General features: G+C 46.2%; 1 protein-coding gene and 1 long non-coding RNA gene across 3 annotated transcripts in view; one reads left to right on the top strand and one right to left on the bottom strand.

The window, feature by feature from the left end:
• The first annotated feature begins 660 nt into the window (after positions 1-660).
• LOC119620483 (uncharacterized) lies at positions 661-22,763 on the top strand. The gene is made up of 4 exons (XR_005236972.2): positions 661-910; positions 1,269-1,380; positions 6,741-6,848; positions 22,676-22,763. It is a non-coding gene; the product is annotated as an uncharacterized lncRNA (long non-coding RNA).
• ALPK2 (alpha kinase 2) overlaps positions 17,960-24,772 on the bottom strand; it is a 128,288-nt gene continuing 121,475 nt past the window's right edge. For both annotated transcript variants that reach the window (XR_501480.3, XM_008013953.3), the window contains one exon: positions 17,960-18,751. Coding sequence is in view for 1 of the 2 variants with exons in the window: in XM_008013953.3 (XP_008012144.3) it covers positions 18,535-18,751 (217 nt within the window). In the remaining variant the exon portion in view is untranslated. The remainder of the gene's footprint in view (positions 18,752-24,772) is intronic.

The following is a 24,772-nucleotide window of genomic DNA, read 5'->3' as shown; positions in this document are numbered from 1 at the left end:
CCCCATGCAGAGGGAGGGGTTTTCTGAATGGGTCTCCTGGGTTTGGGGCAAGATGTGGTTGGTTTCATAAATGAGCTTGAAGAGGCAGTGTCTGATTTACATAGGGTGTAGTGGATTGGTTGGACCAGGTGTGCCATTTACACAGGGCACCAAGAGGCTGGCCATCCCACCCTAATCTTTTATTATGTAAATGAGGTCTTTACCTGGCCAGCACTGTATTGACTGCACACATGGTGACAAAGGAAAGGGAAGAGGAAACCTCTGTGTTGAATATGCCTGGCTTCCAGGTATCCCTTTTCTATTGGCATAGCTGCTGGCATCACCTGTGCAAGCTTCCAGCTTGCTTATCTAGGCTTGCAGCTTGATTTTTCAGGCTGCTTTTCATGAAAAGGATACCCTTACCAAGGATTTCCTTACCCCTCATTAACTCCTAAATAATTTCTTTTTCGCTCCTGTATCACAGAGACACTTTTTTGGCTCCTGTATCGCAGAGACGCTTTTCTGGGAAGAGCTGCCTGCCAGCCCCCGACAGAATGGCGTCAATTGCGTCATTCTTAATGAACCCAAGGCCTGGTTTACTGTTCGGTGACGTGTCTGTGCTGCGAGATTCATTTCCTGCCAAGGTCCTCTGCTCATTTCTCAAAGCCATTCAGGCGAGGCTGCCCAACTGGGGAGACTCAGAGTTCTCCTTTTACTCTGAGGAAATGTCAGAAGTCTGTCCTTTCTAAAAGTCACTGGCAGGGAGGAAACTTGCACAGTGCCATTGCCTCAGCTGTGAGAGGATTTTCCTTTCCAGGAGGAGAATTATTCCAAGAAGCTCACCTGCAAACGCAGCTGCTGGCCTTCTTCAAGTGATGTGTGGGTTAGGAATAGAGAGGCCAGGGCAGAGCTGGGGTTCCAGCTGGGAAATGTAAGGATATAACTAAGCTTCTGGTAGGAGGGGTCAGCTGTGGGCTGTATTCAGGTTCCAAGGGACCTAGCCAGGAAGGGGTGCCCCTGGGCCTCTTTGGCTAGACCATCCCAGCTCATCCTCCCCTACAGCAGAGGCCCAACCTGCCCAAAGCCACCCTCTTTCTTTTCTTTTTTTTTGAGATGGAGTTTTGCTCGTGTTGCCTAGGCTGGAGTGCAATGGTGTGATCTCAGCTCACCGTAACCTCCACCTCCCAGGTTCAAGCGAATCTCCTGCCTCAGCCTCCCTAGTAGCTGGGATTACAGACATGTGCCACCACGCCCGGCTAATTTTGTATTTTTACAAATACAAAATTTAGAGACAGAGTTTCTCCATGTTGGTCAGCCTGGTCTCGAACTCCCAACCTCAGGTGATCCACCCGCTTCGGACTTCCAAAGTGCTGGGATTACAGGCGTGAGCCACCATGCCCGGTAAGCCACCCTCTTTCTTTCATGCAGGAGAATTCTTACTGCATACGCACTGTGTGCAGGGTCCTGGGCCTACGGAGATAAAATGTGTTCCTGTCTTTAGGAGACTAGAGATTCAACTAGGTAATTACACCCAAATGTGAGGAGATGGAAGTGCCAGGGGCCCTGAGGGCAGAGGCTTGGGGGCCCAAAGGAAGACTTCCTGGAGGAGGTGACATCCAAGTGGAGACTTGGAAGACAAGTGGCAATTCTTATATTCAGACCTAAAGGAGGGAAGAGTCCTGGCTTAGTTTCTCAAGTGCCACTGCCTAAAATTCTTTTAAAAGGGAACAAGTTTTTTGCTGTTTTTAATAGCAAGTAAACAGTAAAGCAAAGCAAACAGCCCTTGAGACCTAGAGGAGGGTGGGAGAGCGGGACGAGAACACAGAAGGAAGATGTGAGAGGCAAAAAAGAAAAAAAAAAACCCACAACCCCAGGAAAGTGACCAGCAGCACCAGCAGCACCTGGTCGGGGGCGGGGCGGGGAACGGCTGTGAAAAATGCAGATTACCTGGGCCACCCCAGACCCATTAAATCAGAAGCTGTGGAGATAGGGCCTGCAATCTGTGTGTTAACAAATCCTCCAGGTGATTCTGATGCCTGCTCAAGTTTAGAGCCACTGGGCTGTAAGCCTGGGACACAGCAGTTCTCATTAGTGTTTAATGAGAGTGATGAGGGAATCAATTAGCCAATTACTCTACCTTGGAAAAGAGAGGAGCAGTATGTTCTCAGCCTTGGCTGCACATTAGAAGCACCCTGAGAGCTTTTAAAAATCCCAAGGCCTGGGCCATGCCCCAGACCAATTACATAAGAATCTGTAAAGGGGACCCAGTCACTGACATTTTTAAAGCACATTAGGTGATTCTAATGTGCAGCCAACACCGAGCACCACTGCAGTAAAAGAAGACTTTGGGTTGGACATAGTGGCTCACACCTGTAATCCCAGCACTTTGGGAGGTCGAGGCAGGCAGATCACTTGAGGTTAGAAGTTCAAGACCAGCCTGGCCAACATGGTGAAACCCCATCTCTACTAAAAATACAAAAATTAGCCAGACATGGTGTATCCCTGTAATCCCAGCTACTCGGGAGACTGAGGCAGGAGAATTGCTTGAACTCAGGAGGGGGAGGTTGCAGTGAGCTGAGATTGCGCCATTGCACTCCAGCCTGGGCAACAGAGCAAGACTCTGTCTCAATAAACAAAGAATTAGCATGGTGTGGTGGCTACTATGCACTTGTAGTCCCAGCTACTTGAGAGGCTGAGATGGGAAGATTGCTTGAGCACAGGGAGGTTGAGGCTGCAGCCATGATCGCACTACTGCACTCTAATCTGGGCGACAGAGGAGATCTTGTCTCAGAAAAAGAAAAAAAAAAAAAAAAAAAAAAAGCATCAGCAATACACTCTGTTTTGAATGGCTTAGATAACTTTATTTTATTTTTTAAAATATATGTATTTCAGTAGCTTTTGGGGTACAATTGGTTTTTGGTTATATGAATGAATTGTACAGTGGTGAAGTCTGAGACTTTAGCACAACCATCACCTGAGTAATGTACAGTGTACCCAATATGGAGTTTTTTCTCCCTCACCCTCCCACCCTCCTTCTGAGTCTCCAAAGTCCATTATATCACTCTGTGTGCCTTTGCTTACCCATAGCTTAGCTCCCACTTATTAGTGAGAACATGTGGTATTTGATTTTCCACTCCTGACTTACTTCACTTAGAATAATGGCCTCCAGCTCCATCCAGTTGCTGCAAAAGTCATTATATTTCATTCTTTCTTATGGCTGAGTAGTATTCGTTGGTGTATATATACCATATTTTCTTTATCTTTGGTCGATGGGCACTTAGGTTCGTTCCATGTCTTTGCAATTGTGAATTGTACAGCAATCAACATATGTGTGCAGGTGTCTTTTTGATATAGTGACTTATTTTTCTTTGGGTAGATACCCAGTAGTGGGATTGCTGGATCGAATGGTAGATCTACTTTTAGAGAACTTTATTTTAAACAGGAATGGCATACATAGATGTGCATATCAAGTAACAAGTGATTTAGAGAAAATAGAGCTGCTTTTTAAAATATATATATCCTATAATAAAAAATCTGAAAGCTGAGAGCCTAGAACTGGAACAGCAGCCTCACAATGTCTTCAGCAATCTGGGCTCCTTCTAGATGACCACTCTAGAAGGGTGGCCCTCAGAGCCACAATGTAACTACTAGAGCTCTCCCACTCATGTCCCAGGAAGGAAAAACTTAAAGAATGAGGGACAAAAAAGAGTAGCTGCTCTCTTGTTTAATCTTCTCTAAGGAATGCTCCTGGAAGCCCCAACCAGAGACTTACGCTGAGAGCTCATTGGTCAGGACTGTGACACATGACTACCCTCAACTGCAAGGGAGTCTGGGAAATGCAATATTGTAACTGAGCACCTTGCCATTGAGAGCAATATTGGGTTCTGTTATTAAGGAAGAAGTGGGAAATGGATATTAGATAGAGAGAATGAAGATTGGGTAAGTAGCCACCAGTCCATTTCTGTATTAGAGTTCTCCAGAGAAACAGAACCAATAAGATATTTCTATAAACAGATGTATTGTAAGGCATTGCTTACATGATGATGGAGGCTGAGAAGTCCCACAATCTTCTGTCTGCAAGCTGGAGACCCAGGAAAGCAGGTTTCATAGTTGGAAGGCCTGAGAGGTGAAGAGACAATGGGATCAAATCTAATCTGATCTGAAGACCTCAGAATCAGGGGTTCTGAAGCTTGATGTCCCAGCTCACTCAGTCAGACAGAAAGGGAATCTAACCTTCCACCGTTTTGTTCTATTCAGGTCCTCAATGGATTGGACAAGGCCCACCCACACTGGGGAGGGTCAGCTGCTTTTCTCAGTTCACTGACTCAAATGCTAATATCTTCCATGAACAGCTTCACAGACATACCAGAAATAATGTTAAGCAGATACATGGGCATCTTGTGGCCCCGTCAAGTTGACATATAAAATCAACCATCACAGTGTCCCAAAAATCTTCCTTGGATGTTCATGGATGAATGATTTAGGGGGGTTTGTGCTACAGAACCATATTAGACTCAAAACTAGGAGAGAACTTTCCCAGAAAGCTGTAAGGCATTTAATTAATAAAAACTGCTGTGTCTACACTTTCCTTCTTTGACTAGGTAGTGGTGGTGGTAGGCAGGGTGGTCAAGATGAGTAGGGGTGACAGAGAGACAGAAAGAGACTAATCAGAGAAGTCACCAGGATTCTGGGGAGCGATTTGAGGTTATAAAGAGGTGGGCACTGTTTTCAAGGTTTCACAGTGAATCAGTGAACTAGGGGGCAGAACCTGGAGAGAACAGAGACCTGCTGTGACAAGGTGGAATTTTGTTTCTGCAAAGAGTGAGTGGAGGGTTAATCTGGACTCTGAGTCATGAGGAATAGAAACCCAGCTTCAAGTATATTTAGCAAAAAAGGAATTTATTGTCTAACCTAATTGAATAGTATGAGGAGTATGTAGAATTCAGGCATGGCTCGATCTAGGTGAAAGAACCTCCAAGCTATGGCTTCAGTTATCACCTTTCAGGGGATCCTTGGTTCAGAAGAGCCCTTAGGTAATCTGCTGTGTTCCCTGTTTGTGCTTTTGTGGCCTGTCATGGTGAGCGAGTCCGCTGGAATTCTCAGGTAACAGGGAATAGAGAGACACATAACATCCACGTTTTCATGCAAGCATAATGCCCTTATTTAAGGGAAGCAGTAGTGAGGGGTGTTCATTTCCTACATATGAGGCAAGTCCAGCTGGATTCTTATGGTGCAGGGCTATTGGCCCTTCCCTGACACTCTGTGGTCTCTTCTCTGAACCAGCTAATGGGATTTGTTAGCTGTTATTGATTGTTTGTGGTTTTTTTTTTTTTTTTTTTTTTTGAGTCGAAGTCTCGCTCTGTCACCCAGGCTGGAGTGCAGTGGTGCCATCTCGGCTCACTGTAACCTCTGCCTCCTGGGTTCAAGTGATTCTCCTGCCTCAACCTCCTGAGAAGCTGGGATTACAGGCGCACGCCACCACGCCTGGCTAATTTTTTTTTTTTTTAATATTTTTAGTAGAGATGGGGTTTCACCACATTGGCCAGGCTGGTCTTGAACTCCTGACCTCAAGTGATCCACCTACCTCAGCCTCCCAAAGTGCTGGAATTACAGGCATGAGTCACCGTGCCTGGCCTGTTGTTGATTTTTATACATTAAAAAAAAAAATAGAATTAAATGTTTTCAGCCATGAAACATCAGTCCACTGATGGGATACCCAGACGTGGAGAAACTCTAAAGACAGGCTTCTAGAGAGAGGAAAACAGTGCATCATCTAGCAGGCTTTCTGCACATCTCTCGTTCTGGCTAATGGTTCCAGGCAGCTATTTTTGTATTGTTTGCTTGTCCTGTCTTTGTTCTTTTCATCTTATAGGTACCCACAGCATATCAGGGCCTCAATGGGGCAACAGAAATGCACATATGAATAAACAAGCAATAATCCTGGCCCTGAAAGGCAGCTCATAATATGCTTGCTCGTATCTGCGTGGGCCTTCCGCCTGCAGAGCCGAGGCAGCCTGACTGCCCCACCAGGACTGGCATCTCTTTGCCTGTTGCTTGCATTGGCTTCCAGAAGCCTCTCTGCCTACGCACAGGGGGCAAAAGTGCCAGATGCTCCTCCAGTGATGGAGGGGAGTCAGTGCATAGAGCCTCACTCCCGGGGAGAAACCGTGAGATGCATGCTCTTCACTGGCATGCACGGGTCCCAGGGGCCCGCCGTGGTGACAGCCCCGCTAGAGGCTGCTGTCCTCCTCCTCTATCTCTCTTCCCCACCGACTGTGCTTCCTAGGATTACCTCCCAAATAAATAGCTGGCATGCAAACCCTTGTCAGCGGCTCTGCTCTGCGTCTGAGGGAACCCAACCCAGGACAACCCCCGATGTCTTCTGGAGACCCCGTGAACAGCATGGAGGCACCATATCAAAGCACGCCCAGGGCACGGGCAGGGGAGCACAGAGAAGGTGACCCGAGAAGGGGGCTGGAGAAAGTGAGAGATGTGACCTGGGGCAAAGCGAAGGCAGGGCATTCCTGGCAGATGCAATTGCAAGAGCAGGGCTGTGAAGGGCTGAAATGGCGCTTGAGGCAAGATGATGGCCTGGAATTGTGTTATTTGTGATTTTCTTTTTTCCCCTCTTCCTCATATGAACTGCTCTGGGACTCGGGAGCAGAGATGTGATATAGCCTTGAGGAGCAATGGATAGTAGGAGGGGAAAAGACAGCACAAAACAAAGTACAGAAGGTTTTAAATCATTTTTCCCAAAACAGGCTTCTTGGAATCAAGGATGAAGCAGAGCACAGAAGCTTCTCTTCCCGCCCAGGGAGGAGACACAGGAGGGTCACAGGGCCAGGCGCAGCACAGAGCACGGGGAAAAGGTAGGACGTTAGAACCTTTGGCGTGGGGATGCTGGCACACCCTGGAGGCCTGGGTGGTTGCTGTGGAGCATTTGTTAGAATTTTATTGTAATTACGACTCTTGCAATGAAAAGTAATGGCAAAAACCGCAACTACTTTTGCACCAACCTAAGGGACGCTACATTCACTATTTACCTGGGCACTGTGGGGTGATAATTCCGTGGCAGCTTGACTGCTCAGGCCCATGGAGTGTCTAGGAGAGGATGTCCAGACGCCCCACCCCCAGGCTGAGACTGGGCCCCTTCCAGTGCCACATGGCCAAGGCGATAACCCTCTTCCTCAGAGCTGCATCAGGGTATGAGAGGCCCTCGACGGTGGTGGAAACCCACCCACACCCAGACCCCACACAGGCTAAATCTGAAGAGTGCTGGTAAGGTTTGGTGTGTCCCCACCCAAATCTCATCTTGAATTGTAGCTCCCACAGTTGCCACATGTTGTGGGTGGGACCCAGTGGGAGATAATTGAATCATTGGCGTGGTTTCTCCTATACTGTTCTCATGGTAGTGAATAAGTCTCATGCGATCTGATGGTTTTATAAGGGGAAACCCCTTTCACTTGGTTTTTCACTCTCTCTTTGCCAGCCACCATGTAAGATGTGTCTTTGTTCTTCCCTCACCTTCCGCCATGAGTGTGAGGCCTCCCCAGCCACATGGAACTGTGAATCTATTAAACCTCATTTTCTTTATAACTCACCCAGTCTCTGGTATGCCTTTACCAGTAGCATGAAAACAGACTAAGACAAGTGCCAACCTGTCTGGGCAAGATGCCAGCTCTGTACAAGGTGAAGGAAATGACAACTCACAACATGGGGAGAAAATAACAACCTTTGAATCACCCCCTCATGCTGTGCACAAAGGCCTGCTCATTGTATGTGAATCTACAGATGATATAAATACATGTATATATGTTATATAAAAGCTCTGAGATTCACTTTTTAGTTGTCTGAGCATGAATGTGACAATTCAATTGAGCTGCTCTGCAATAAGGATGAAAGGATAAAATTAGAACCAATTAAAGTTACTTGATGAAACATCTCATAAGCACCACAGAAAATCCAATGTTAAGTAATGGGGTGACCTGACATGTGAAGTCTCGCTGTCTCATCCCCAGTGCAGAGAGAATAAATGGGCTGGAGCTCTGAGGCCTGAGAGGCCGGTGGCCAGCTTGAGGGTAGTGACAGTAGGACCCTAGGAGAAAGGAGAGGTCAGCTAAGATAGATGGGGGAGTCTCTTTTGGGTATCCCCTCCTGTGCTTTGATATTTTTCCCAGAGGTTGCTGGGGCTTATCTTTGGAGTGCATCACCAAAAATATCCTTTCTAGAAGATGGAGTGAGGGATAAGATACCCAACAGTCAGAAGATGTGACTTCAGATGTTGGCTTGCCACTGAGTCATGAACAACTCCTGGTAAACTCACTGAACAGCTCTATGTGGAGTTCCCTCGTTTGGAAAAGTGGGATTAAGATGCCTGAATTACTCTCCTGAATTATTGTCAAGTTTTAACTGCTTAATCCACTCCTTTTTTTTTTTTTTTTTTTTTTTTTTTTTGACAGAGTCTTGCTCTTTTGCCCAGGCTGGCATGATGTTGGGTCACTGCAACCTCCGCCTCCTGGGTTTAAGTGATTCTCATTCCTCAGCCTCTGGAGTAGCTGGGATTACAGGCACATGCCACCACACCTGGCTATTTTTGTATTTTTAGGAGAGACTGGCTTTCACCATTTTAGCCAGGCTGGTCTCAAATTTCTGACCTCAGGTGATCTGCCCGCCTCAGCCTCCCAAAGTTCTGGGATTACAGGCGTGAGCCACCTCACCCGGCCTTAATCCACATTTGGAAGGATTAACAGCTCCTTACAAATAGAGGAGGCCATTGTTAGGTTATCAGCATCAACATCACCAGCCGCCACCACTCTTAGGGCCATGCTGTCTGGTAATCTATGGGAAGAGATGCAGGAGTGATCCTCCCAGGCAAGTCTGCATCGCAAGAGTCATTTCCTGAGATACAACATTTCCACCCAGAAATTTGACTTTCTGGGTTTTGTGATCAAAGGATAAAGAGAGCATTTTGTGACAGGGGAGCATTTTGGTGCCCTGACCTCAAATCACATAGGCAACAGTTTATTGTACCCATGAGCAGGCCTGGATCTTCAAGGACAGTACTTCCTCACATTTAAAACGTGATGTTCTTTGTATCACTTGCATTTTGGCAGAACTGGACATTGCAGGAAAATAAGCTTGAATGTAGGCTTCTTCCTGGAATGTTTTGCATCTAAATAACCGTTTTAGGCCAGGCGCGGTGGTTCATGCCTGTAATCCCAGCACTTTGGAAGGCCGAGGCCCGGGTGGATCACCTGAGGACAGGAGTTTGAGACCAGCTTGGTCAACCTGAGGAAACCCTGTCTCTATTAGAAATACAAAAATTTTCCAGGTGTGGTGGTGTGTGCCTGTAATCCCAGCTACTCAGGAGGATGAGGCACAAGAATCGCTTGAACCCGAGAGGTAGAGGTTGCAGTGAGCCAAAATCGTGCCACTGCACTCCAGCCTGGACAACAGAGATACTCTGTCTCAAAAAAACAAAAATAAAAAATAAAAAGCTAAATAACTGCTTTAGTTATTCCTTTTCCAGAATTCTGGGCCTAGAGTTCTTCCTTGGTGACTTGGTCAAGGATAAGCACTTAAACGGAGGTATCCTTGTGTGTGTTGTACTGGTCACTTATGTCACCAAATCTCAGGGAACGATTGGTGAAGATGGAGATAATACTTCTGTAAGCTTTGGCCATAGCTACATGCAACTTGAATATAAGCAAGGGGTCCACATGGGCCAGTTCCCTGTATAAAGTTGCACCAAATCCCAGCACCCAATGTAATTAAAAATCAGTTCAAAATCTCTATGTCCAGGTTACATCCCAGACCGATTCAACCAGAAGCTCTGGGGTGGGGCCTAGCGTCATTCTTTTCTTTTCTGTTTTTGTTTAGTTTTTGAGACAGGGTCTCGCTCTGTCACCCAGACTGGAGTGCATAGCTCACTGAAGCCTCGAACTCCTGTGCTCAAGTGATTGTCCTGCCTCAGCTTCCTGAGTAACTGGGACTACAGGCACACACCACCATGCCTGGCTAATGTTTTGATGTTTTGTAGAGATGGAGTCTTGCTATGTTGCCCAGGCTACTCTCAAAGTCCTGGCCTCAAGTGATCTGCCTTCCTCAGCCTCCCAAAATGCTAGCCACCATGCCTGACCCTGGCATCATTATTTTCTGACACTCCCTGATAGTCCAATGCCCAGCTAAGATTTAGAAAGACTGATGTAGTGGGTTGAGGGGGCAAGGACTGTTTGAGAAAGTGACATTTAAATGAAGATATAAAAAATAAGGAGAGATCCAAGAAAAAAGTTTCGGAAAAGTGCCCAATAAAAGGTAAAAACTGAGACGCTTATTCCAGTAATTCAATGAAAAATGCCATATTTGCCTTTTACAATTACTTTTTTTTTTTTTTTTTTGACTGGGTCTTGCTCTGTTGCCCAGGCTGGAGCACAGTGGTGTGATCTCAGCTCACTGTAGCTTTGACCTCCCGAGCTCAAGCCATCCTCCCACCTCAGCGTCCTGAGTAACTGGGACTACAAGCACATGCCACTATGCCTGGCTATTTTTTTATGTTTTCTAGAAACAGGGTCTTATCATGTTGCCCAGGCTGATCCTGACTCCAGGGCTCAAGAGATCCTCCTGCCTTGGCCTCCCAAAGCGCTGGGATTACAGGTGTGAGCCACCATGTCTGGCCTAAAACTTCTTATTCTTTAGAAAATACTGGTGTAAGGACCAAGATAACGCCCAGTATCCCTAGACGTGATGGCTAGCCTAACCTCATGATTCAAACTGACCAGAAGGATCTTTCTGAGGAGGAGCCTCCTCTTCCTCCAAGATATTTAAAATAGGGCTTGATGGAAGAGAATTTTGCTTGATTGGGGTTTTCAGGATGCCACCTGTTACATAAAATGAATATACAGGGCACTGGAGCTCTAGGAGGTGGAATTGCTAGGGCGGAGAAAAAGGTAGGGGCAAGTAGATTCATCTCATTAAGTCCTGTGCGAGGCGGTTTTTCTTCCTTGTCTCAAGCCCACCACCGGGACGGAGAGAGGAGGAAGCTAATTCATGGACACAGAACCACACCTAATTTAAACTCTTGGTCTGCTGTGGCAAGGGATTTGTTTGATTTATTGATTTCCTGTAACACAGACTTAGAAACAATAGTAAATACTGCATTGATCTTCAAGAGCATATCATAAGGCACTATTAGCAAGATGTGCAAACACAGACATAAGTGATAACAAGCCAAACTCTCTCCTGGGAAGCCATAACGGTGCCAAGGGAACCAACTTTTTAAAGTGAACATTTCTTTTGGTTGTTAGAAATGTCTGAGGCTACCTGGAAACAGTGGCTCCCGCAGCTGAAACGCATCTGCCTGACAGAGATGCCTGGATTTTCCTAGCACCAGCTGCTCTCTGCCGTCCCCCTTTAGCCGGCTGCTACCCCGCAGACCCCTGAGGAGGCTGTGTCAAGAAGGAAGTTTCCAGATGCTGGAATGGATCAGTCTAGTTTGGTTTCTGCTTTGTCCTTTCTCCCTTCTGTCTCTGGGTATCTCAGTCTGTTTGGGCCGCTATAACAAAATACCATAGACTGGGTAATTTAAATTACCCAGAAGTTTGTTTCTTGCCATTCTGGAGGCTGAGAAGCCCAAGATCAAGGTACTCTGACAGATTTGGTGTCTGGATAGGGCTGGCTTCCTAGACCATAGATGGTGTCTTCTCAATGTTCTCTCATATAGTGGGAGAGATGAGGGGTTTCTCTGGGGCCTCTTTTAGAAGGGCACTAATCCCATTCATGAATGCTCCACTCTCCTGACCTGATCACCTCCCAGAGGCCCCGTCTCCTAATACCATCACATTGGGGGTGAGGATTTCAACATATGCACTTTATGGGGGACATAGACATTTAGTCCATTGCACTGGGTCATTCACGCCTTTCCAGGATTTGCTCCTGAGCCCCTCTAGACCTGTGCCTTGCTGGTGTCCCAGTGCCCTCTCCTGCTTGTTGCTCCGGAGATGCCTCTTGTGGTCAGGAACCCTGCTCTCCGCTCCTCCATCCTGCCTCCTGTCTGGGCAAGCACTATGCTCTCCAGCTTCCAGATGTTCAGCCCATGCCTGTGGCTGAACCCCAGTGCCCTGTGAAGCCCACAGAAATAAGCCTGGACCCCTGACCAATCAGAAAAGCCCCTGCCTTAAGTATGCCCCCAGCCTGCTCCTCCTTCTTCATGGCTCGATGTAATATCTCCCCTGTTTGAGGCCTGAAACATCTTCTTAGCCTTGCTTCTGAACAATGGTTCTTGAGAGTCTCCCCATAGCGGCTACCTTCCTTTCTTCTCTTTGCTGATCTTTTACCTTCCATTATTCCCTGCTCAAAATTCTCCTTTTTCTGAAAGATGGAAGAGCAGCAGGAAGCTGGAAGAGCTATTGATGAAAGCTGCATTTACCTAAAAACAGCATGGGGATGAAGCAGAGAGATTCAGTCATTCTCCAAACACACGTAGCTGGTAAGCGTCAGAATCAAGACTGGAGTCCAGCAGTTTTATTCAGAGACTAGGTACCTTAGTCTCACGATGCTGCCTTCCCGCTTTAGAAGGCTCTTCAAGTCTATTATCTCATGCTAAGGATCTAAAGAAGCCAGAGATTTTAACCAAATCAAATTGCCATAAGCAAGAACCTCTACCTCTCCACCAGAGAACACCAGCATGAATGGGTCAGAGGTATTCATCCAGTGAACAGATGTTCATTAGAGAGTGCAATGTGCCAAGCATCTCTAGGTATTGGGATGCAGCAGTAAATAAACCAGAAAAATACCATATCCTGCCCACAGAAAACTTACATTCTGGTGTGGGGAAGATGGACAATTAAAAAAAGAATAAAATGTATATGATGTCACATGATAAAGGCTAAAGAAATAAAGGTGGGGCCGGGCACAGTGGCTCACGCTTGTAATCCCGGTACTTTGGGAGGCCGAGTGGGTGGATCACGAGGTCAAGAGATCGAAACCATCCTGGCCAACATGGGGAAACCCTATCTCTACGAAAAATACAAAAATTAGCTGAGTGTGGTGGCGCATGAAAGAGGAAAGGCCAGGGCAAAACGGGCAGTGGAGGTGAGGTGTCTCAGTAGAATGATCTCTGAGGCTTCTGGGCCCTGCAATGGGAGCTGATAGATTGACTTTTCTTGATTGTATGTAATCAAAACCACGTGACTTTTGAAAAAGTCTCTGAGATGATTTCTATCTGGGACTGTGTGGGCCTCATGGAAAATAGAATTTTAAAAATGATTGCTGTATTGGCACAATTAGTGCTTGTAAATATTTGTTCATCACATCGTGAAATTGAAGGCTGTGCCCAGTGATCTCACAGATGAAACTGGCTCCATCTTGCCTCGCAGCTTTTACAAAATAGCAATAGCAGGCTCTCAGAGGGTTTCAGATCTGCCACAGCAAAGAGTTGGAAGATACATCCTATGCTGGGAGGCATGAGAGGTTTTTGTGTCTCTTAGCTTTTTTTTTTTTTAAGTAGTTAAGCTCAAGCACATCTGCAGATCTAAATGGGGGAGAAATGCCGTCCTGTTCACTTTGGCATCTGTGGTCAAAAGGAGCAGAACATCCACCAGGAAAACAAGCCAAGACTGGGTTGTTGGCAGGCCCCTCCCAGCTGCATCCAGTTGAGCACATGCCTGATACACGCACAAAACCGTATGTCTATTTATAATAGAAGAGAGAGCACTTTATAATTAGAAAATAATTGTTGCTTCTTTGGGCATTCTCTATCATAAAACTCTATTGAAGCTCCCTGCTATTATGAAGCTTGTCAGAGGCATGGCTGAGAGGCTTTGGTACAAGAAAAGAACATGAGATATGAATACCAGCTAGCCAGCCACGCAGCCAAACCCAGGACGTTCCAGACAGGATGCCCACTGGCAAGAAGTCATCATTTCCCTGCCATTCTCATTTGCAAGAAACGTGCTGTTGAAAACACAGGCCCGTTGTAGTGAAGCTTTAATTTGTCTTTCTGATCCGCCCATCAGGGAGCTCCATGGTTGAGCCCTGCTGGAGACTAAGTCATATATGTAAATGACCACCCTGCAGGCACCAGGAAGGGACACAATCCCCAGCTGGATCCACAGGGCCTCCTGGCCCAGTCCCTGGGTTGCGCATTCATTGTATTTGGTCTTCCTAACACAGCACATTTATGAAGACAAATGGGAAAATCAAGAGAACTGGATGTGTTCCAGACTGAACCAAAACAACGTCAAGAAGCATGGGCATTTCTGAGCCTCTAGGACATCACTGCTGGTGTAAGAGAACCCACTCCATGCTCACCCTGTTACTTGTCTGGGCAAGGAAAACAGCACTTTATCTCAGAACAGGTAGAGATGGACGGCTGGACAGATGGCCGTGACCATACACAAGGCCATCCCTACGCTCCCTGGCTGGGACAGATCCAACTGTGAGAGCTCCTTCTGTCCCTGTCCTCCAAACGTGTGGGGAATCTGTTTGTTTGTTTGTTTGTTTGTGTTTGTTTTTGTTTCTGAGACAGAGTTTTGTTCCGTTGCCCAGGCTGGATTGCAGTTGTGCAATCTTGGCTTAGTGCAACTTCCACCTCCCACATTCAAGCAATTTTCCTGCCTCAGCCTCCCAAGCAGCTGGGCTTATAGGCACCTGCCACCATGCCTGGCTAATTTTTGTTTTTTTAGTAGAGACAGAGTTTCACCAAGTTAGCCAGGCTGGTCTTGAACTCCTGACCTCAGGTGATTCGCCCGCCTTGCCCTCCCAAAGTGCTGGAATTACAGGAGTGAGCCCCTGTGCCCGGCCCAAATGTTTTTAAACAGATGAAATCATGTTACAATAAACAATGAAGGGACTTCTAAAACGTCTAAGCATCTGTGAAAGGAGACTGGGATGGCTCCATCTAAGAGAGGCACCCCCTGGGCTGACCGCAAAACACGGAATCTGGGAGTAGGAAATCCTTTTCCTCCACTGTCTCCAAATGAAGATTCAAGGCCAGCTGGAGGGGAAGTGGGGTGGCTTTTTCACCCTTTTCACAGGATGGCTTTGACTTTTCGTTTCATACCTTTCTGTAATTTGTTTTTAATTTTTCAGACTTGTGTTGACATTATTTTGATAATTACAAATCATTACCCAGGAAAGTACCCTAGTCTGTCAAGAAGGTCTTGGTCGCACCCACACTGATATATAGCTAGATGATTAGACACACAGATAATGATTCCCATCAAATGTGCCCTGCACCTTTTGCTATTTTGGAACTTTCTAGAACTTCAGTACTAAACACATCTGTAAGATCTCTGTGGGCAAAGCAGGCTATAGGCTGCCTTGTAGAAAAATGAGCATTTTATAATCTGTTAGCCATGGGAACCACTTCAGCAGAAAGCCTAGAAAGGGCAGATTTTCTGAAAAAGATGACACGTGACTAAATGAAGTATTTTCTCCTTCAAATCCCTTTACGAAAGAAAAATCCCAATTGTGGTTCCTTTCTTACCAAAATCTGGTGCCTGAGAGTAGTATATAGTGTGTATAGTACATAGCGTATAGTATAGTGTGTATAGTTTGTATAGTAGTATGTTCTGTGTGTGTGTGTATATATATACCTACCATTGTGTATATATATATACACTGTATAAGTATGTATACTATATAAGTATATATAGTATATATACTATTGTATATATATGATAGTATATATATACTATATATGCTATATATACTTATATATACATATACACCATATATACATAATATATATATAGTGTATATATACTATATACTATTCTCAGGCACCAGATTTTGATAAGAAAGGAAACACAAGTGGAATTTTTCATATATACACACACACACTATTCTCTAAGCATAAAAATACAAAAAAGTACAAATATATATATATATATATATATATATATATATTTTTTTTTTCTTTTTTGAGACTGGGTCTCACTCCTTTGCCCAGGCTGTAGTGCAATGGTGAGATCTCAGCTCACTGCAACCTCTGCCTCCTGGGTTCAAGTGATTCTCCTGCCTCAGCCTCAGTAGCCATGATTATGGGAGCCCCCAAGACACCCAGCTAATTTTTGTATTTTTAGTAGAGACAGGGTTTCACCATGTTGACCAGGCTGGTCTCGATCCCCTGACCTCAAGTGATCCACCCGCCTCAGCCTCCCAGAGTGCAGGGATTACAGACATGAGCCACTGCGGCTGGCTAAGAATAGTATATTTTAAAGTAGAAGAAACCAGGAGTCTTCTACTGAGAGTCAACCACCCCTCCGTGAAGATTTCTGCACACAGAAATCTCTGTGTTGGCAGCATTGCTTGTGGTGGGCGCCTCACATGGCACCTCCGTCCTGCTGTCAAGCTGCTGCCTCACATGTCAGAACCCAGAAGTAGCCGGGCCTTCCCATGGCCAGACTATCTGAACTCCAGGAGCCGAGGTACTCCTCTCAGCATTTCGGGGCCCTCCGGCCCATAGTCTAGACTGCCTCTTTGAGTGTGGTCCTGGGCAGCCACAGGAGATCCCCAGAAAGTTTCACAGAAACACAGAATTCAGGCCCCACCACACACCTACCCAATCAGAACCTGCATATTCCCAAGATCCAGGGATTCCCGTGCCCATTCAGGTTTGCGAAGCATCCGTCCTCCTGCTCAGAGGTGGCCCTACAATCCTCCCAGCTGTTAGCCAGCAGATGAAATCTGTCTTAAGAAACAGCAAACTATGGAAAAGGCCACATATTTATGATTCCAGCTATATGACATTCAGGAAAAAGCTAAACTATGAAGATAATGAAAAGATCAGTGACTGCCAGGGGTTGGGGGTTGGGGAAGGGAGGGATGAATCGGTGAAGCACTGGGGAATTTTAGAGCAGTGAAGTTATTCTGTATGTTGCTATAATGGTAGATGCCTGCCATGATACATTTGCCCAAACCCACAGCATGTACAATACCAGGAGTGAGCCCTAATGTAAACTATAAACTTTAATTAATAACAACATATCGCGGTTGCTCATGTCTGTAATCCTAGGACTTTGGGAGGCCGAGGCAGGTGGATCACCTGAGGTCAGGAGATCGAGACTATCCTGGCTAACATGGTGAAACCCCGTCTCTACTAAAAGTACAAAAATTAGCCAGGTGTGGTGGCATGTGCCTGTAGTCCCAGTTACTCGGGAGGCTGAGGCAGGAGAATGGCTTGAACCCGGGAGGCAGAGGTTGCAGTGAGCCGAGATCGCCCCACTGCACTCCAGCCTGGGCGACAGAGCGAGACTCCATCTCAAAAAAAAAAAAAAAAAGTATCAATATTATCTCATCAACTGTAACAAACATACCACACTAATGCAAGATGTTTGCAACAGGGGAAGATCATAGAGTGAGGTGAGGAGACACAACGGAAATCTCCACACTTTCTGCTCATTTTTTTTTGTAAATTTAAAGCCATTCTGAGAAAGTCTATTAATGAAGCAACATTACCATTAACATTCCCATTAATGAAACAACAATATTTTTGTTACAAATGGTTGGGGTAGCAGATATTCTTAAGCACTTTGGGGTACATAAAGCGATCCCTGAGTTGCTATTGTATGGTTTGCTCTTGCCCAATTTCACATTTCACTGATGCAACCATCCTGCTTTATGGCTGGGCATGATCCAAACTGGTAGAGAAGGAGGCTCCGAGCGTCAGGAGACTCAAGTGGAATGAGGGCTGGGAGTGGTTAGAGATGCCAGGATCCCTGTGAAGTGGTGCACCCCCGCCAGGATTAGTGTGCACCTTCTGGCGCGATCCACCATGGGTCAGCCCTGGGTTTAGGCAGCTCGAGTTTAAGGAAAAAGTAGACAGCGATGGAACCTAAGTTGTAAGAATGAGGGAAAAACACAGATGCAAATATTTTGTGCTCTAGGAAACCTATTAGGAAATTACTAAATCCTGGAACAATGTAAAATATGGCACACATTCTGAAGAGCAAGTGTCTATAATGATACATACATCGTACACTTTTTGTTTAAATATGAATTTAATTAAACAGAAAATTGTAAGTGGCTGTGTGAATGATAGGAAAAGGCTTCACGTTACAGAACTCACCTCCAGCAACAATAGCATATTAGACACCAGTGGAACAACTTGACCCAGTGAGCGAATTCGTGATTTCTGTTTACATCACAGCAGGATGTGTCTAGAAATCCCAGGTTAGGAATGGGGGTGGGAATAATTTTGGCTGTGAACTGACTCTTCTCAGCACCAAGTCCTTGACAACACAACCACGTGCAAATACACAGATAGACACATGACTTGAGGTTGGTAAAAACGCTAAACGTGTATACAAAGAATGGACTGTCTTTGAGACCGATCGTCGATTCAATCTCCCCATAAACCTGGTCACAAATCCTGTTCTGAAATAATTTGAGTGAAGACAGCAGGTGACGGGTTTAGAGGCATTTGGCGCACAGTCAGCTGGGAATAAGGATTGCCACACACTCTCTGCAGGCTGTGTATTCTCTGCTGTGTGGCCTCAGATTTTCCCTGGCAAGACTGCGTGCTGCTAGCCAGTGGCCATTAGTTTACCGGGGATGTTAGGTTTTCTTTTCGCCTGGGGTCTCAGGCCCTGTCTTCTTCACTGTCATAGAGTTTGCTTGAACTTTGCTTTTCCCAGTGCTTGGCTTCTTCTGTTTCTGGCTGTTGTTTTGAAGGGATTTCAGTCCCAGCATTTTGCAATACTTGTTACACTGGTGTAGTGCTTTAAACTGATCAATGAAGGTCATGGAACAGTTGCCTTTAAATCCTTTGTACCTGTGAGTTTGGGTGGAAGGAAACAGCTTTTAAAAACAGGACACTTTCATCAGTTTAAAAAGAAAAACTTGAAAGGGGAAACTAATGGTGCATGGAATGTATATGAATTTCAGTTTTAGGTAAGAATGGCCACAGAGTCGGGCGCGGTGGCTCACGCCTGTAATCCCAGCACTTTGGGAGGCCGAGGCAGGTGGATCACGAGGTCAGTAGATCAAGACTATCCTGGCTAACATGGTAAAACCCCGTCTCTACTAAAAAATCAAACAAAAAAATCAGCCGGGTGTGGTGGCATGCGCCTGTAGTCCCAGCTACTCGGGAGGGCGAGTCAGGAGAATCGTTTGAACCCCGGAGGCGGAGGTTGCAGTGAGCTGAGATCGTGCCACTGCACTCCAGCTTGGGTGACAGAGCGGTCTCAAAAAAAAAAAAAAAAAAAAAAAATGGCCACAGGATAGACACAACTATTAGTGAGGGTAAAAAACAAAGACTGTGGAATTAAGTAAGGGCAAAGATCCGCTGGCATGTACAGTGAAGATCAAAGGCCTTAGAGTATTCAAGGGTCCCAGTTGCTCACCGTTGGAATGTGCCAGCATTTTATTGCCCTGCTCCTCATAGCCACAATGACCAGTGCTGGGCTATTTGGATAGAACATAGATCTCTTAGTGATTGAAAGCCACCCCATCCCACCTAGAATTTCTAAACAAAGAATTTCAGAACTTTGGAACTAAAAGAAATTATTTTGCTTAGACCCTTCAATTTACAGTTGAAGAAATTCAGGTTAAGAGGTCATGAGACTACCCCAAGAAAACAAAGCAAGTTGATGTAAGAGACAAGATTAGAGTGAAGCCCTCGGAGTCTTTCTCCTACAGCAGAGCTCACTCCCCTGGCAGCCCACTTTATCCCCAGGAGAAGAAGAATTTTTGTCTCTGGCAGAGCCTTTGTCTCCAGTAGGCTCTAGAAGGGTCCATGCTGACCCCTTGGCCAGGAGTAGTTTCAGGGGTTGTTCCTCTTGGTTGGGACATTTAAATACTTAAATTATAAACGGCCATGTTTTCATGTCCCAATTGTGGTAGGTTAGTGTGCTCCTTGAATGGACAGTTGCCCAGCCCCTGCGTCTCCCCAGCTATCTGCAAATGAACAAGAGATCCATCAAAAAACTGGTTGAAGGTGCCCTGGGTTCTGGGCAGAATGTCAAAGCGTAGTAGGCTATTGCAGCTTGTTTAGTGGCTAGAACGGTGACTCTGCAGGTCTTCCTGCCAGTCACCAGAAAATCCCCAAATCCCATGCACACACTCAGTCCAGTCACAGCTCCTCATAGAGTGCGGAGGAGGCCAGGTGAACATAGTGCCAGCCACACACCCTCCCCAATAAGTGGCATCTCCTTGAGATGTCCAAGGGCCCTCCTTGTCACCGCAGATGAGCTTTGTCAAAGGAATTTTCCTTCAACATAAATCCCATGGGGATAAACACTTTGAAGCAGCACATATATAAATCTATAAGGTCCACGTTGGATCCACTCAGCCCCTCCCCATCAATGCATTCTCCACACTGCCACCAGAGTAACCTCTACAAAACATAAGTCATGTCATCTCCTGCTTACAATCCCATTGCTGTTAAAAAGAAGACAAAATTCCTGAACCTGCCTGTGATCCTGCACTGTCTGGCTGCATCTCCCAACCCACTGACCTCTTCAGCCATTAGAAGTGTCCAAGCTCCCTCCTCCCAAAAGTTTCTGCTTGCACTATTCCCCCTGCATGGGATGTTCCTTCCTCTTTTTTCTAGATAAGTCTTGCTCACTTTATTTACTTATTTTATTTATTTATTGAGACAGAGTCTCAATCTTGTTGCCCAGGATGGAGTGCAATGGCGCAATCTCAGCTCATTGCAACCTCTGCTTCCCGGGTTCAAGTGATTCTCCTGCCTCAGCCTCCCGAGTAGGTGGGATTACAGGCACCCACCACCACAACTGGCTAATTTTTTTTTTTTATAGTAAAGTTGGGGTTTCACCATGTTGGCCAGGCTGGTCTTGAACTCCTCACCTCAGGTGATCCGCCCACCTCGGCCTCCCAAAGTCCTGGGATTACAAGCATGAACCACCACGCCCAGCCCTTGCTCACTTTAAATTCTCAGCTCATTTGACCTTTCCAACCAAGTCACATCCCCCTGTCATAGACTCTCCTGGACTGTGCACCTCTTCTTTGTGGCACGGTCACACACATAGTCTGACATCTGTGAGTGGATGAGATGGTTAATTTCTGTCTCTCCACTCACTGTAAATTCCGTGATGACAGAGGTCAGCACTCTTTGCTCACCACTGTACCCCAACACCTAGTCCAGTGCTTAGGAAATGGCAGAAACCCAACAAATAGAGGATGATTGAAAAGAAGAGTGGGGTGCTTTTATTTTAGTGGTTGTTCAGAATGCATTTTCATTTGTCTATTCTTGTGTTGACCTGTATCAGTGCTGTGTGCTTTAAAAATAAAGTCACATGGGAGGAAGGGACAGCAACTTTCCTCCCTCCCTTCTCTAGAGCACACCTAGCCAAGCACTGTGCTTGAGGCTATGGATTCAACAGAGAACACGGAAGACATTGACCCATGTTGTCCAGTGAAGAAGACAGATATTGAAGCATTACAATGAAATACGATGAATACGATGCAGGGGAAACATTGCCGGCTGGTGAGCCTGGACAATAATTGGTGGGCTTAGTTTCTGTCAGTTTCCTGATGTCCAAAGTGTGAATAATAATAATGCCCACTGAGGCGGGTGGATCACAGGGTCAAGAAATCACAACCATCCTGGCCAATATGGTGAAACTCCAACCCTACTAAAAATACAAAAATTAGCTGGGTGCGGTGGCAGGCACCTGTAGTCCCAGCTACTCAGGAGGCTGAGGCAGGAGAATCATCTGAACCCAGGAGGCAGAGATTGCAGTGAGACCAGATGGCGCCACTGCACTCCAGCCTGGCGACAGAGTGAGACTTTGACTCAAAATAAATAAATAAATAAATAAGTAAAATAATAACAACAATGCCCATAGGGTTGTTGAGGGGATGAAATGAGAAAATCCATAGAAACCACGTAGCTCAGAGCATAACACAGTAAAGAGTCAAATGATGTTGATCATGTCGTCGTTACAATTATCAACATTACAACTCATGCAACTGATGCGGGTTTCCTGTGGAAGAGACTTTGAAGCTGAGAGTCAAAGCTGAGGGATTTTCCAGGTAAAGGATGGGGCAGAGGGTGCCTGGCATTCAGGGCCAGTGACATGTAGGCCCCAGTACTAAACGAAAACAGGGGCTCCTTGTTCAAAAAGTATTAAGAATTTCAAGACAACAAGCACAGAGCATTAAACCAAACACAGGGCCCTTCTGAGTGTGAGGTCCTGTGCACAAATTGCACATGCACGAAACTAGCCCTGCCGGGTGGGAGAGAGTTCTGGCCATGGTTGCTTAATAGGGCCAAAGGCAAACTGGCAAAAAGAAGTCTGTAATGCTGGCCGGATGCGGATTCTGTGGCTGACATGATTCAGGAAATCAGGCCTCCTTCACTGGCTGGTAGAAACTATAAAGGTCAACACACCTGGACTGAATGGGGAGAGTTTTTCCCCTATGCAATCCAAGCAGGGTTTTAAGCTCTTAAGGGCGTGAAAGGTTTCCTTCCTCTGTGAAGCTAAAGCAGCAGCCTGCAGCTCCACCCTGCCGTGTGTGTTACAAATCCAGCTGCCCCTCCTCCTCCTGGCAGGGGACCCGCTCTGCCCATGGGAGCCCACGGTCCATGGCCTTGTGAAAAATGACTTGGTTTCTAAAAGCCAAGCTTTCTCATTGAGGAAAAGGTCAACCAAAGAAAGGAGTTGAGTCTGGCAGAGTGGGAAATCTTCTACTGCTACTGGTATCATTTTTACATCTCTGTCTTCCTCTGCAGGAGCTCCCGAAAGGCTGAAATGTCAGCCTGTCAACGTTTCCTGTGTGCCTGAGCCCTCTCTCCTTGGTGGGACGCAGGGCCAGCGCGGCCTGCTCCGTCAGACAGGATGGATGGCTTAATCCCACCCGCCGCTGGGGGCACCCGGGTCGCTTCACACCAACTTCTGAGCTCCTCAAACTGGGAATGTCACGCGTGGGCAGGGGCAGCTTCCCTCTCTGAGCACATTGGAAACAAGTTCTGGTCATTTGCATATTTGCATCAGGACTGCCTCGAGGCTTTTCAAATTCAGACAACATCTGGTCTCTACAGAGAAAAATAACTAATTCACACTGTGACCTCCCAGAAAGATCACCGCTTCGTCCTGAAGCACGCCCTTGCCAGCAGGTGTTAATGCCAGGTAAAAAGAGAGCCTCCTGTCTAATGGTCCCCACCTCTGGAATGGAAAAATCTGAGCTGGGTCAAAGGAGCCTGACTTCCGGGCAGCCCCGGGTACACTTCTTTCAGGAATCGGCCTCCTTCTCCACCTCCACTTAACCTCTTTCTTTAGACCCTCGCAGAAAAGCTGGAGTCAGGCAGCAGAGGCTCAGATGGCTGTTCCTGGGCAGGGTGAGGCCAGAGAGCCAAGGCAGCCCTGCACCGTCTTGGAGACGCTTTCTCAGCCCTTAGCTACCTTCAAGTTCCAGCTGCAGTGGGCTCTCTCCACACCAAGAGAAGACATCTCTCCAACCTCCTCCCTACATCTTCTTGAGAACCAGACACCTCTCTCAGAGTTAGGGGTGCGTGTGCCCATCTTCTCTCCACAGATTATGATCTCTCTCAGGACACTGCCTTATGCCCGGAACTCCTGTCCAGGGGAGGTTTTTCAATAAATGTTGAGGGAACAAATAAATGGGGACCAGCCCCATCCTCAGCACTACCTAGTCCTGGTCCTACTCTTGTCTCCACATCACATTTCTGAACATCTCTTTCTCTAATTTTCGACCCTCACCTTGGCCTGTCAGACAATGTTGAACTTCCCTTTCCCTAGCTTTCTCAGGTGCAGATTTTTTTTTGCTACCTAGCATTTACAGAAATTACAAATCTTCCTCCTTTCTCAATTTGGTCTCTGTCTCAGCCAGGATGTTGGGCTGCTGCTTTGACCCATTGTTCTCACAAACTGACAGCCATCACCAAGGCCATTGCCCTTGCCCAAGAAGAAAAATAGGGCAACACCCTTTGTGTTCTTAGACTGATTATTCCAGATTCATTCAAAGGACATGAATTCAATGACGTTAAGCTCTCCTCTACCCAAGCAATGGGAAATGGAGGTTTCCCTGCTTGTGACCCACCTTGCATGTGACATGTGCCACCCGCTCCCTCGAGGATTGAATCTGGAGCTGCAGGACATCTCTCCAACAGGATCGTCATTGCAGAAACTCACTATCCTTTTCATGTTGGATAGATGTAGGGGGTTGAGTAGCATCCTTGCCCACCCCATCCCCAAAGTCATGTCCTTCCCAGAACCTCAGAATGTGACCTTATTTGGAAATCACGTCATTACAGATGGAATTTCTTAAATGAGGTCACACTGGAGCAGGGGAGGCCCTCAATCCACTGTTACTGGTATCTCATAAGAAGATGACAAAAGACAGAGACACACAGGGGGAATACCATGTGATGTTGGAGACAGAGGTTAGAGAGATGCGTCTATCAGCCAAGGAACTCCAAGGATTGCCAGCAAACCCGGAAGCCAGGGGAGAGGCATGGAACAGACCCTCCCTCAGATCCTGCAGAAGGAGCCAACCCTGCCAGCAACTTGATTTCAGTCTTCCAGCCCCCCGAACTGTGAGACAATCCATTTCTGTCATCGGAAGCTCTTGGTTCATGGTCATTTGTTATGGCAGCCCTAGGAATCTAACACAATGGAATAAAGAATCTTTATTTGAGATCTTTTTCAAATATTTTCATTTTTAAAAATCTTAACTTTATTGAATTTTACTAAATGGGTCTTTTTATCCTTAACCTCTAATTAGTATAATTTTTTCACCTGTCACTTGGATGTGAATCTATCCATCGGATGTGAATCTATCCATCCTCTCTCACAATCTCCAGAATTGG

Source organism: Chlorocebus sabaeus, chromosome 18 (assembly GCF_047675955.1).
Source record: "Chlorocebus sabaeus isolate Y175 chromosome 18, mChlSab1.0.hap1, whole genome shotgun sequence".
NCBI classification, from domain to species: Eukaryota; Metazoa; Chordata; class Mammalia; order Primates; family Cercopithecidae; genus Chlorocebus; species Chlorocebus sabaeus.
The sequence above is the reverse complement of the archived record's forward strand: the minus strand, read 5'-3'. Positions and strand labels throughout refer to the sequence as shown.